Consider the following 13,535-nt stretch of genomic DNA (forward strand, 5'->3'; position numbering starts at 1 on the left):
GGCAAGCTTGATCCTTGTGCCAGAATTTATGCTAGGTCCGTCACAACGTACTTTTGACTTTGGCTATATAGTTTTCCCATTATGGTGTTAAGTAGTCAGCCGGAGACAAACGAGGTTTTTCTTTCAAAGTTGTTTATTTTCACAACTAACACTTCACAGGTCATTAAATTCAGACAACTGATGACGGTTCGTTTCACTTCGTAGGCGCGTGGGCGCTGCGACTTGCTGTGCTTGCAATTCAGCGGTTATGCTTTTATAAGTCCCAAATAGTCTCTTATATTTTACCGGCGCGTACAGGCTTCCACCCCTTCAACCTGCTCGCCGGCTGGGCAAACGAAAATAAAAAGAATAGCATTTGTCCACAATTCACACCTCGTACTACTTTTCCTCTGGTTGCTGCTTTTCTTCTCTGGAATGCTGTTTTGATCCTCGGACCAGGTACGGCGTCAATCTGTGGGTTTTCCGCTTCTTCCTAGTAAGCCCACTCGTACTCTCTGCTGGTCTCACTCCAATCGGGTGCGGCGCCCATCGCCACACGCTGTTCCTGCAAGAGAAGACCCCGTCTGAGTCCCTTGGAGTTGCTTTTAACCCTTGCTCCGCTCCGCCCCAGTAATCAGCCCGGGTGTTCCCAGCAACGGTTTTATCACACCTGAGCCTGATTCCCCACCTCCTCCCTGCTCCGCCTGCTGTGGGTTAACCCTGTACTTCGTGTCTGTTCTGGTGGGTCTGATATGATAAGGAAACACGGTTTTCCCTTTCCTTATTTTACTTTCTTTTCCCATCGGTGGGTCCCCTCCCTGATGCGGTATTCCGTGGGGCATTCTGGGATCTGTAGTCTTTTTCCTGTTTTCCTTTCCCTTAAAGGCCAGCATTGGCACCCGGCTGATCTCTTCCGCAATCCCCTCCTTTCTTCCATGATCCAAGGGCGGCCGCTACTGCTTCCACATCACATATGGGAACAATAGTGATGGCAAAATACATTGTTACATTTGAATAGGAATGGGATGTGCTATACCCAGCTTGAGCTGTGCACGGAAGAAATACAGTATAAGTGAAATTGCTGCTTGAGTGGGTGTAATCAGGCTGGCCCACAGCCTGTAGTAAAGTAAATATAAGTCTATGATACACCTTACACCATCCACAGGTGTGTTGATAGATACTCCAAGTACGAATACAATTGTAGTCACTGCTCTAAATTGTACAATGAGGCCACAGATCAGAAAGTGCAAGTCATTACCTTTCTTTTAATCACAAAGGATATATATATCTGCACAAACTAGTCAAAAGGTTTTGTTCACAATTTGTTCGGCACCAAAATAGTCAACTAATCCTAATCACATATCACATCAATCACGTATCCGGCAGTAACATGGTCCTGAAACCTAAATACTGCTACAATGTATATACATGATTCACAAGTCAAAGATGTGGGTACAGTTTTGCCCACAAATCAAATTAATAATATGGGTACACTTTCCCCACAAATCACATTGTTTGCCCACAAGTCAAGTCACAATTCTGCCCACAAGCTAACACATGGTTCGACCTTGTTTTAGTCCTTTTTAAGGCTGAGCTAAAATACTCAAAAATATATACTATGTATACACAAGATTGTCTGTTTATAGTGAGTACTGAATGCCCCTACATTGGGTTCAGAGTAATCCCTTTCTTAGGCACTGAATATGGTGAGTACTTAATGCTGCTACGTTGGGTTCAGAGTAATTCCTTGCTTAGGCACCGGTTTTAGTGAGTACTGAATGCCCCTACTTTGGGTTCAGAGTAATTCCTTACTTAGGCACTGGTTATGGTGAGTACTGAATGCTCCTGCATTAGGTTCAGAGTAATTCCTTGCTTAGGCACCGGTTTTGGTGAGTACTGAATGCCCATACTTTAGGTTCAGAGTAATTCCTTACTTAGGCACTGGTTATGGTGAGTACTGAATGCCCCATACATAGGGTTCAGAGTAATTCCTTGCTTAGGCACTGGTTATGGTGAGTGCCAGGTACTCCTTCATTAGGTTCAGATTAAGCACCATTTACATTCATTATATCGATAGGTTATGTAATAAAATGACTAGCTCCTCCCAATTACTTTCATTGCCTTTGCTTTTCAGGCAGGCAATCGTAGCCACATTATTAATGGCAGCTTGCTCCCTGTGGCGGTCCGCATGCTTTTGCCGAAAGCAAGCAATTACTCTAAACCCAAAGTAGGGGCATTCATTACTCACCATAACCAGGCAATCTTGTGCACAGGTATTATTGTATATGGTTCAATACACAAACATGCATCAATGATTCGGGGACTGCACATGGCGTGACGGGGCAGAGCCCTTGCACTGTCCTGAGTTAGAAATACCATGCCATTGCCATTGGCATACCGTGTGCCTGCTTGTCACGTTTGAGTTAAGCAGGATGCATACTTTACATACTTTAGTGTTCGGGGGTCACACCCCATTCTTCAGTGGCAGTATTCCTGGTCATGACTCCGGTTTTTTTCAGAACCAGCAATTATCATTGCGGTCTTACCTGCATTTGACATTAGAGAACTTCCTTCTGGTTGAATGCTTTTGAGTTTCTGCCAGTCTTCAGTCTGCCTTGTATAAAGAAATACACCAGTGGGTCAGGATGTATTTCTGTAGCATGCCACGTGGGAACAAATCCACTGGTGACATAAGAGGTCCATGCCGCTCTTCAGGGCCCTGACTTGTAATAATGATAAGATTGATCCTTAATTGTGGTGAGGTCTCAGAGATAGTCCATCAGCCTACCCTGGCAAAAACCAAAGATAGTTGAAACATGATGAGGACTAAAATGCAGCCATTCCCCAGAGCGATTAGCAGATCACCTGTCATGAGGACTTAGGTGGACTCCATTCCGTTTCCAACTCTAAATTCAGACTGTAAAACCTCTCAGAAATCTTCAAAACATGTTTCAACCTAGGTGACCATTCAGTTCTCTGAATTCTTCTTTGACACTGAACACAAAATCGGGCAATATATGTTGAAAGCATCCACGCATGGCTGCCTTTTTCCAAGAGGGCTCAGAAAAGGGTCTGTTTTTATTCAAGCTCGGAGCACCCCTATCAAAAGCAACCGAATGGTGATCTCTACCAGCCAGTGTTCCCCACCCCAAAGGCATCTTTAAGAGGTCCCATCATATTGTGGGTAATCCAATTCTTTCGTGCTCCTTTGAGATCTAGACCCAGACTCAGATGTAATACTGGGGTTAGTTCCAACCAGGATGTTCTTGATCTTATCCCACGAAAAACAAGGAATCTCACTGCACCGTCAAAGGGCATCAGAAAGTGCACACCTTTATCCGCTTAAATGCACAGGACGTGCGCGTCCTTTAAGGCATTGATTTTCTAAGCGGCCTCGTCTACACTGCAAAACCATTTGTCACATCATGCGTTTGTTTAAAGGAAAAATGTGTTTATTTTTACACAGAAACTATGCAAGCATTCATCCTCTCAAGTAAAAAGAAATTTACAAGAAGTATTCTGATGCTATCTTCCCACCCCTTTGAGACATTGGACAAATCAAGGGGATGGGAAGGGAGCCTTCCCGGTATTTCTGACCTGCATCCTCAATCCACAAATGCAGTGTGCATTAAATAATTTGAACAGCTAATCATTACCCTCTGCATATCTGGAAAGGGTGCAAGAGAATATGCAAGCCCAGGAGTGCCCTTACTCGCCATTCTGTTTAATTTGTATCCCCCAGGACAGGGGTGTCCTGAATCCCGGCTGTGCCATATGCATGTCCTTCTCATACAAAAGGATAAAAGTGCATTTTTAATCATGTTTAAAATTCCCAACATGGAAAAAATGTGTACAGTGTTTGAAATTAAATTATCACTTGAAATAGCTACATATGTGGTAATTCTCAAACAAACACAAAACGTATCTGTGTGGGGTCAGGCCCGCATTTCCGTTGCTGTTCACAAAATGGCCACGCAGGAAACATCACCAACAAAAGACCACACACTTGGAAGAGGATGTTGCGACTCCCTACACGGTTAGCGGGTCAGGTGGGCAGGGCACAAGGTGAGTGAGGAGTGGGGAAAACAGAAGGGTGGATGGAAACACCTGGCACTGGACAGATTGGGAGAAATAATTAAGGGTACGGATGGGTGGATGGGGCACCGAGTGGTGGGTAAGACGCACCAGGGCTTTGGTGGGTGAAGGTGAGTGAGCTAATACAGGGCATGTTGCATCGATTTGGGTCATTTGGGGGAACAACCGCTGATGAGTGGGACAGGATGTCTGGTGGTCACCTGTACAGGCTGCTTCAAAATGAGGAGTGACATAAAAAAGGCAATCTTATTTCTCAGCGCCCACCACATGCAACAAACAGACAGAACCAACTTAAAGTGACCCCCACCATATAGATTTAGAATCCTAGGGTCTGGGTTATGATACCTCAGATGGAACCATTTAAATACCACCTTTCCTGACTTTTCGTGGTATATTGACACCCTGGTGGGGCTTGTTTAGATAAGAAGGTCAATGCACCTTGCCTTGGTTTACAAGTTAATGTTTTATAATCACGTGATTGATGTCCTAGCTCATACAGTTCTAGCTGGATGCGAGAAGAGCCAACACGTGTTTCGACTGAAGTCTTTATCAAGGCGGAGTGAGCAATTGGTGTGGGTCCTTGATTAAGGAAGTGGTGTCTCTGCACAGTTGCGGCGATCATCGCTTCAATTGCTGCAACTGCGCTAAGACATACACAGAACCATGTTACTACAGTGGCTATCCAGCTTATCCTATGCAGGATCCTATGCAAGATCTATAACCATCTCGTGGCATACCACTTCCCTAATCAAGGACCCACACCAAGGACCCACACCAATTGCTCACTCAGCCTTGATAAAGACTTCGGTCAAAACACGTGTTGGCTCTTCTCACATCCAACTAGCACTGTACGAGCTAGGACCAATCACTGGATTCAAAAATAAAACATTAACTTGTAAACCAAGACAAGGTGCATTGACCTTCTTACCTAAACAAGCCCGACCAGGGTGTCAATACAGTCCAGCGGCACTACCAACAAGGTTTGCCCATCCACCTGTATATACTTTTTCTTTGGAAAGTTTGGAGCTTCTTCCCAAGCAAACCATGTACCAGGCTGCAGGATTGAACTAAACACTCAGAGCACAGGGGTCCTCAAGCTTGCAACCTACCTATATCTGTAGTCGTGTACAGCTTCTCCATGCAATCTAAAGCCTATAGATTGTAAAGCCACATTATTTCGACCCAACAGTAATGTATTTATTATGTTTGTAGTATTGATGCACAAACTGACTTGAATATTAATTAAATAAAGATTTCAATGAATTAAAACATGTGCAGCTCAAATGAATTTTAAATATATTTAAACTCAGGATCCAACAGAACAACTAACACATCAATGTATTGGATTGTTCCAGGTTGAACTGTTGTCATCATTTTAATTGGCCAGGATATACGTTTTTATTTATTTTTATTTGACTTTATTTGATATGTTTTCTTTTGCTCCTGTTCAGGCTGATTTAAACCATCCGGGCCGATTTGCAAAGAAGTTGACAGGATTAAGTCTGACTCACATTTAACTTACACCTTGATTTGGCTGTTGAATTGAAAACAGTTACTATGAGTAATTCTGACTTACTCTTGACTTTCCCATTGCATAGTAAGTCAATATTATTTAGAGTGACTAATAGCCCACTCCGGTTGTAAGTCATTGGTAAGTCAGACTTAGTTCAGGTAGCCTCTTTTCAAAGCAGGTCTTCAGTGTCTAAGCCAGAAACTGTTTGACCCGATTCAACTAGCAGACAACGCAAATCTGTTTTTTTTTAGACTGACTTTGAAACCCCTTTCTCATCTTCAGAAGTTTTACCTAGTAATACTGATTCATATAATTATTTCTATGGAACAACCGTTAATTTGAGCCTTGCAAGGCTCCTCCATCTCTAGTTGTAGTAAATGCAACTTTTACATGACATAAGAACCACAGACAGACAATAAATCTACTTTTTTTTCTGTTGCACAGGTTGCATCTCCAACAGACACAAGCAATTTCGACAGCTTCCCCGAGGACAACGATGAGCCGCCACCCGATGACAATTCTGGATGGGATGTGGACTTTTAATATATTTCCCTTACCTGCTTCTGCCTTGCCGAAGACAGCTTTTCTGAGACAGGGCTGCCGACAAAACCGAAGGAAATGGGGAGGAGAATGCTCGGGGTCACCATGATGCCTTGATGAATGCTGCTACACTAAACACAGCAGCATTCAGACTTATTGCTTAGAGGACAATAGCGCTCTTCACATGTTTTATGTTTGACCTTAATATAGCAGTTGACATGGTGGTCCTGAAGCAAAGTCCTTTTCACCAGTAAATAATAAGCTTTCTATCACTGCAATGACCTTGCTATGCTCTAATTATCATTTGAAAAATTACTAAATATAAGGAAATCTTCAAGCCAGTGTTAGAAACAAGACCTTTAAGCTAGAGTTATCCATAGGATCAGATAATAATTTATTTTACGTACTGTACATTATTCTATGGTACGGGACCTGCCAGCTCCGGAAGTTGGGAGTATGAGGGGGTCATCTACTGCAGGCCAGTGTACATTCAAAACATGGACCACAAAACCCATGGTCAAAAAGGTAATGTCAAATCCGTACTAGTATGTTTTATTTTTGTTTTTTTTCCAACCCGTGTTAACGACAAGACTGAATGTTGACTTTCCTTTTGTCAGATTTTTTAATCGTATTCTAATAATAAAAGCACAACTGCTACAGATGCTGTTGAAAACTGTTATGACAGACATGGGCTCATTCTCATCTACACCAAAAAGATGGTACAACCTGTTTGTGTGTGTGTGTTTTTTTTCATTCTCTTTTTAGTCTTTATTGTCATCAATTCATACACATAAAAATGTCATTTATGGATAATGACTTCATTTATTTCATTGAAGGAAAATGATCAACGTTGTGAGAGGGTGAAAAGGTGGTTAACGTTGTTGGGAATTTCAAGGGCAAAATATATTCCCGTCTTAGAAGTAAAGTAATCGACAAACAAAAAACATGTAGCCTCATTCAGCTTGTAATGCCACACGTATCGATTGGCATGACACTTGTTTGTTGAGGTTTTGCGGGTGAACACGTGTATTGAATTTATACGTCAATCTCTGTTGATAAAAGTGACTCACCAATGAATATGCCTCAACAAGTAGACTTTATTACAAAGTCACGTGCATCATTTTCTCACACATAGAGTTCATTTGAAAATTGAAACTTTTGCCTTTTGGGTGAGATTCTTGCCCTGCTTTTTTTTAGGTCTTCTACAGATTTGTTAAAGCCTTCATAGCACTTGATGGGAAACACTACGACACTTTTAGGTTGACATTTCTGAGGCCTCAGATGTAATAATTGCCTTGAAACTTCCATTACACTTAATGTACCAGGGCAAGCTGATTACCGTTTGTAAAGATATGAAAATGACAACATCACATTTGAAGTCTGGACCAGTGACATGGCGGGTGGACATCAGTGGACAGGGAGAACGTGTGAGTCTATTAAATGGAAGATCGAGTCACTGTGATGCAAAATGGCTAGAGTTCCCCTTTGAATAAAGCACAGACTTCAGAAAGTGCCATTAGCAGAACCGCCAACCCATGGGGTTGCCATCCACTTATTTATTTCATATATTATGAAGATGGCCTAATGCACATTATTGCAGACTCGAAATTTCAGTTACCCAGCACAACATTTAGCCATTGAAAAATAACAAAATATAAGGAAATCTTCAAGCCAGCAAAGCAAGCCTGACCTTGAAGTTAGAGTTACCCATAGAACCCGATAATAAATTATGTAAGTACTTTACCATTCTATAGTATGGACCCTGGAAACTTCAGGAGTTTTAACTTTCACGCAAGCAGAGAGAACAATGGAAGACCAATACATGTGAATGGGGTTTCTCTGCTGAATAGTTTCCATAACACGGGTTGCAGGTGCTATCTTTTGTATGCGAGAGTCATGGCCCCACCAAACACCAGAGCATACATGTAGACGGAGATCAGATTCCTTCTGCATCCGCATGGTAATCATGCCAGTGTTTGCTTTTGTATCTGATTAGCAGTCATCATTATGTTATTTGATGCAGAAGTTTGGTTTACTTGTAGATCAGCTCCTATTGAGTGCTGTTAGAGCGCCTAGGGAGCCAAGTTGTGGCTAGCCTTAATCCAAAAGTGTATCAAATTGCATATTGTTTGTATGGTATGCAAGCGTTACACCTGTAAATGGCATTGAGCTACCCAAAGGAGTGTAAATAAGGTTAAACTAATGGCAATACTATGAAATGTTTAAAAAGTCAAATAAGGTACAATTTTTCATGTAAAAGTATTTTCTTTCTTTTAAAAACATTGATATGATACAGGCTCACAATCTGAAATACCTTCAAAGGACTTCAACACAATGATGTTCTTTTAATATTGAAGACTCATCAAATGAAAGTTTGAGAGGAATTTAATAATATTGTTTGCATAAAGAAATCGGTAGTCATATTGTATATAATCCTGCCCCATAGGGCTACACCTTGTGGTAGCTTTGGCAAACAAGCCCAGCTGTAACTTCTTTTGGGATAACGTTATTGCTTTTCCAAAATATATTTTTGGAAACAAAAAATATAGAAAACAACGTAATCATTTACACATATAATCGGACATTGCTATACTCTAATGATACTATCGAAATAACAAGGATTAGATAGGTGCTTTTTGTGTGTCCCAAGTCTTAGGAATGATTATCAAGTGTTCCCTTTAAACTAAACTATCTCTAACTCAAACTAGCCTTTGCTTCCTTGAGCAGTGGCATTGATTCTACTTTGAGAATACAATATGTTGGTGTTTCTCAATCAGTTCTAGAGTTTGCATGGCCCACATCAGGAAATGTGAAGTAAAACTATATGAAGTCCCTAACCGGAAGAGTTATAACCTTTGGTGGATCGCAAGCCAAAGAAATTATAGTCCCGCTACAAATGCTGATTCTCTACAATAGCTTTAAAGGTTTATTTTATTCGTTTTATGGGCTATCCACACATCCGCTTCTCAGCTCGGCGACAGCTCCAAATTGTCCATGGTCTTCAGAGTGTGCAGTGATTTGTGGGACTTTTTAGATCCACAGCAGCTGAGTGGATAAAGGGACACGTCTTCCATAATTTAGGGATTTTGACAGTGGTACACTTATCGTCAGGCATATAAGTGCAGTGTAATAATACAAAAAGTCAGTTCGTGATCATAAAACAATGACATTTGTAGCAGGCTAGCAAGTATTTGGTTTTGCAGTTTTTCAGAACTGCCCAAAGAAGATGCTTATGTCATGCACAACAATAAAGGCATTGGCCTAAAGCAGACATCATCGCTCCACAATTTTTTCAATATGTTTTTTTACTCCATAATCTATAGTAATAATAGCAGGATTTCATGATGAACAATTGATAAATGAAGGATGGCATATCACAGTTAAAAAGACAGATCAACTCTGTTTGGCTAATGCAAACACTACAGCATGAGTCAACCGCTCTGTCTCAATAAGAATATGTTTTTGCTATTCTTACGAATTGACTAAGGTGCTGTAGGTGTATGGACATATTTTCATCTGCAAGGCTTTCCTTGTTTTATGTTGCGACATGGCTTTACATCACCCCAACTTCATTTCATCTGCACCAGTGCATTGGACCACTCATCATTTCTGTCATTGACTATCCATCAATAACAGTGTACTGTTTAGAGCATGCTGGTGTACTGATTCACAGCGAATATGTGGTTTGGCATGTGATATGGCATCATATAGATTGGTCTTGAACAGAGGTTGGCGACTTTTGGTTCTCCAGAAATTTTGGCCTACAACTCCCACAAACTTTATCCAGCATAAGCAGTGGTGAGATATCCAATATTATTAGTTCAAACCATCTGAGGAGCCGAAGGTTGCAGACCTTTGGTCTAGAAGATAGGTAGCAAGACACACAAGTACAAACTAACCACACAACTGGAGTGTACCCACCATTGTTCTGTACATAAGCTGAAATGTGTAAACATGTTTTGTCTAGTACAGCAATCAACCTCTTGCAAAAGCTATCTGATGAAAATGGTTCCAATTTTAAAACAGCTTTTCTGTCATGCATATACATATGCAAATGAAACAGTCTGAGGACGCGTGCACTGACAGCTAATAAAAAGATGTACATATATTTCATGAACCTTAGGTTCCACCGAAGGAAAAGAATGCTGAGACAAACCATCACCTCTGTGCGCTGCTCTGTGATGAAGCAAAAAGAAAAATGGAAGCAAAATGTCTTTTTTTATCTATGTTTACCTATGTCTGCTATTTCCTAGTGATACATGCAGTAACTTTGGACACATGCAACCTGTAGAATACATTTAAAAAAAATATTTTTATGTAAACTGCCTGTCACCCTTGTTCACAACTGTTGTCAAGTACAAAGAAAACAGCTTGAACATGCAATGTCTGCTAAGAACACCATTGTTTCACACCCGATATGCATATTGACATTTGTATCCATGGGAAACACTTGTATTTCTATGTTGTTTTCATTGTGATTATAGCTTATACTTGGAAATCGGGGGTCGATGGTGCATCTTTATTTTAAAGGAAAGATTGGCTACTTTATTTAAAAGAAGTAATAGGAACGGATGCCCATTGTGTGATCACCAGCAGCCTGTTACATCGCTGCATTACTCATAGTAATATATTATTTAACAGTAGGACCACAGGCAAATATTTATGTAAATAGATATTTTAGTGTTGATATTTTGTACTACACGCATAAACCTCTTAAGTTGAAGATCCATGGCATTTTAACTTTATTCTCTTATTTGTAATGTATAGTGCTCTTGGTCCAACTAAACTTGAAAGTTTGTCACATTTGTCAGTATTATTGAATTTTGTCAACTGTACCTTGTTGCTCATTTGTTCCATAGTGTTGTACCATTGACTTGGCTCTCCGGCATTGTTACAAGTGCCTTAAATTCATGGCATACTATAAGAACAAAAACAATTGGTGTTATGCTGCATGACAAAGACAAACACACCTCAAAACGTTGTCCTTTCTTAGCTTGCTGCGTTTTACAGTTCTTTCCGTAAACAATTTTTAAGCCTTTATTATATTATATGGAATAATTACAGAAATTATGAAGTTGGTCTCTTATTTCTGTTCAATGTACCAGAGCTGTGTATCTGTTAATGGGATACAGCGTCATTTCTGTGAAATGTATAAATGTATGTGCAGGTGAAATTAACATATGACATACTACCAATCTGTACACAGGTATTCCTGTTTTGCTAAACTGTGTTGTTGCAAAAAGAATCCACGGTTAGCCCGTTGTTCTACTACTACTACTGTTTAAACATATCATGTGTTATTGAATAATTAACAAATGTTTGACACAAACATTCAGGTAACAATATGATGATTTCACGATGGCATCGGAGCCTGCAAACGTATTTCAATCTGTAGGTGTCTTCCAAGGCAGATGCCAAAAAACTGAAAACTTCCTCTTAGATAAGAGACATATTGGGCCTCATTCCGAGTTGGGTGGTAAGGGATACCGGGCACCGGTAAGGAGACCGGTGCCGGTAATCCCTCACCGCCCAATTCGGAGGTCCCTTAGCGGGAACCGCAAAGGACGTGTGGTCAGACCACACGTTCTTTATGGGTCCCGCTAAGGACCAGGGCGCTAATTATGGGGGCTCAAATGGGAATGGGGAATGGCTGGTTGAATGGGGACTTACCGGGTCCTCCAGGGTCGGAATGACCCGGTAAATCCCCATCCAACCAGACCGGACCTGGTATTGGAGGCAGCCATGGCGCTAATAGCGCCATGGGTACCTCCAATCTCGGAATGAGGCCCATTGAATTTACACATGAGTGTAGTGTGTGAAAGGCAAAAACAGAGATCATATTTGAAATATGTTTTATCAAAACGTGCTTGCCATGTTAGTAACACACCTTTTGTGACCGTATTGAATAAAGTCCGAGGGGGAGTTAAAATAAAATAAAAAGCTAGGAGAAGCTGCAGATACTGAAAGGCAGCATAGTACGAAGGCAGAGACTTGTTTAGGCATGGGGGCTTTACCCAGTGAAGCTCAAGCTTCCCTTGTGAAACACAAAGCATTTTATGCTTGTAAAAACGTAATGTCAAGAGGGAAAGAGGCAGGGTCATGTTGGGGGATTTAATTTAAATCTGGATTTCCCCCTAATCCCTCTTGCTTTTCATGGTCCTTAATCCTTGGTGGTGGTACGAGTAATGGAGATTACCATTACTGATAAATAATTGTGCCGCCATCTTCTTGTCCCTTTTTGTTATCAAAATCTGCATGAGAATCAAAAATAAGGATTGTTGCCAGGAAGTGTTTTACACTGAGCAATGGTGACTTCCGATAACTAATAGCGTGCATTTGCCTGAATATATGGATATATATATGGCATTTGCTCCAGACTGGGAGATGCCTCAACTGGCTGGATCTGATGGCAAGATGAGGGACGCTTATCCTCTATGCTATGAGGTCAATCAAATGTCTCTCGCTTGTGTGGTCTGTTTCCAGGAAGGTACCAACGACTACGCTGAACCTGCCTCCCCCCCCCCGCCCGACAACTCTGTTGAGCTAAATAGAAATATCTTGGTGTACAACTCAGCAATGTAAGATCTGTGTTTTCTATGAGTTCTTCTATATGCAAACCATGTCGGGGACAATCTCTCCCTACACGTAGAAAGCTGAACGTTGAAAAAGTGTGTTAATTTTAGTTCACCTACTCCAACTGTGTACTCCATGAACATACATAGCACTGAGACGCAGGTGATTTCTCTAAAGTGTTCAATTAAGTAGTACAAGCAAAGGGAACTTCACACAGACGTTGTCTGCCGATTCTAACTCTATGCTGTTTTTTATCAGCATTACTTTCTTTGCTCATGACTACTAGGTTCATTTGATTTTTCTAAACATTTGTGTTCTACTGTACATGAATGCTTCTTCCATTCGTTCTCCAAATAACACTGTCCTCCAGTGGTCATCGGACCAGTTGCACTCTTTTGATGTACAACAAGAAATTCTCTTCATATACTGGGTTGCTTTTGATTTGCTCTGTATTTTCCCTGCAGCCGTAATTGCCGAGTGCCTGTTGTATACTTTATAGAGTTGAAATAAAATAATTACTTTTGAACATGGCTGGCCTACATTCTTGAGTTAAGTCTTGAGTTTTATTAACAAACAGGTACCTTTTCTGATCCAATCCAACGTTGCTTTTTGTCATTATTCCAAAAGCAGATGTTGCTGATGACCATATCTCTGTTCATCTCAGAATGAACCTATTATGTATGCATCACATTGTTGAAGAATGAAGACTAGGCAGGTGAGTGCTGTTTAAGCGGTTGCACACACAAATCTATAGCAAAACGGTATATATGTATATTAAACAAAAAGTGTACAAATAAACCCAACATGCAGAGCACACTGGATTGAACCAGAGCCT

At 40.9% G+C, this 13,535-nt stretch overlaps 1 protein-coding gene across 4 annotated transcripts in view; it reads left to right on the plus strand.

Moving 5' to 3' along the window:
- The window catches only part of PRKG1 (protein kinase cGMP-dependent 1), a 2,834,149-nt gene extending 2,820,923 nt beyond the window's left edge, over positions 1-13,226 (plus strand). For all 4 annotated transcript variants that reach the window (XM_069611305.1, XM_069611306.1, XM_069611303.1 and 1 more), the window contains one exon: positions 6,032-13,226. In XM_069611305.1, the coding sequence (XP_069467406.1) occupies positions 6,032-6,130 (99 nt within the window). In that variant the 3' untranslated portion in view covers positions 6,131-13,226. The remainder of the gene's footprint in view (positions 1-6,031) is intronic.
- Positions 13,227-13,535: the final 309 nt, after the last annotated feature.

The sequence above is a fragment of the Ambystoma mexicanum genome, chromosome 8 (genome assembly GCF_040938575.1).
Source record: "Ambystoma mexicanum isolate Mex_15411 chromosome 8, UKY_AmexF1_1, whole genome shotgun sequence".
Classification (NCBI taxonomy): domain Eukaryota; kingdom Metazoa; phylum Chordata; class Amphibia; order Caudata; family Ambystomatidae; genus Ambystoma; species Ambystoma mexicanum.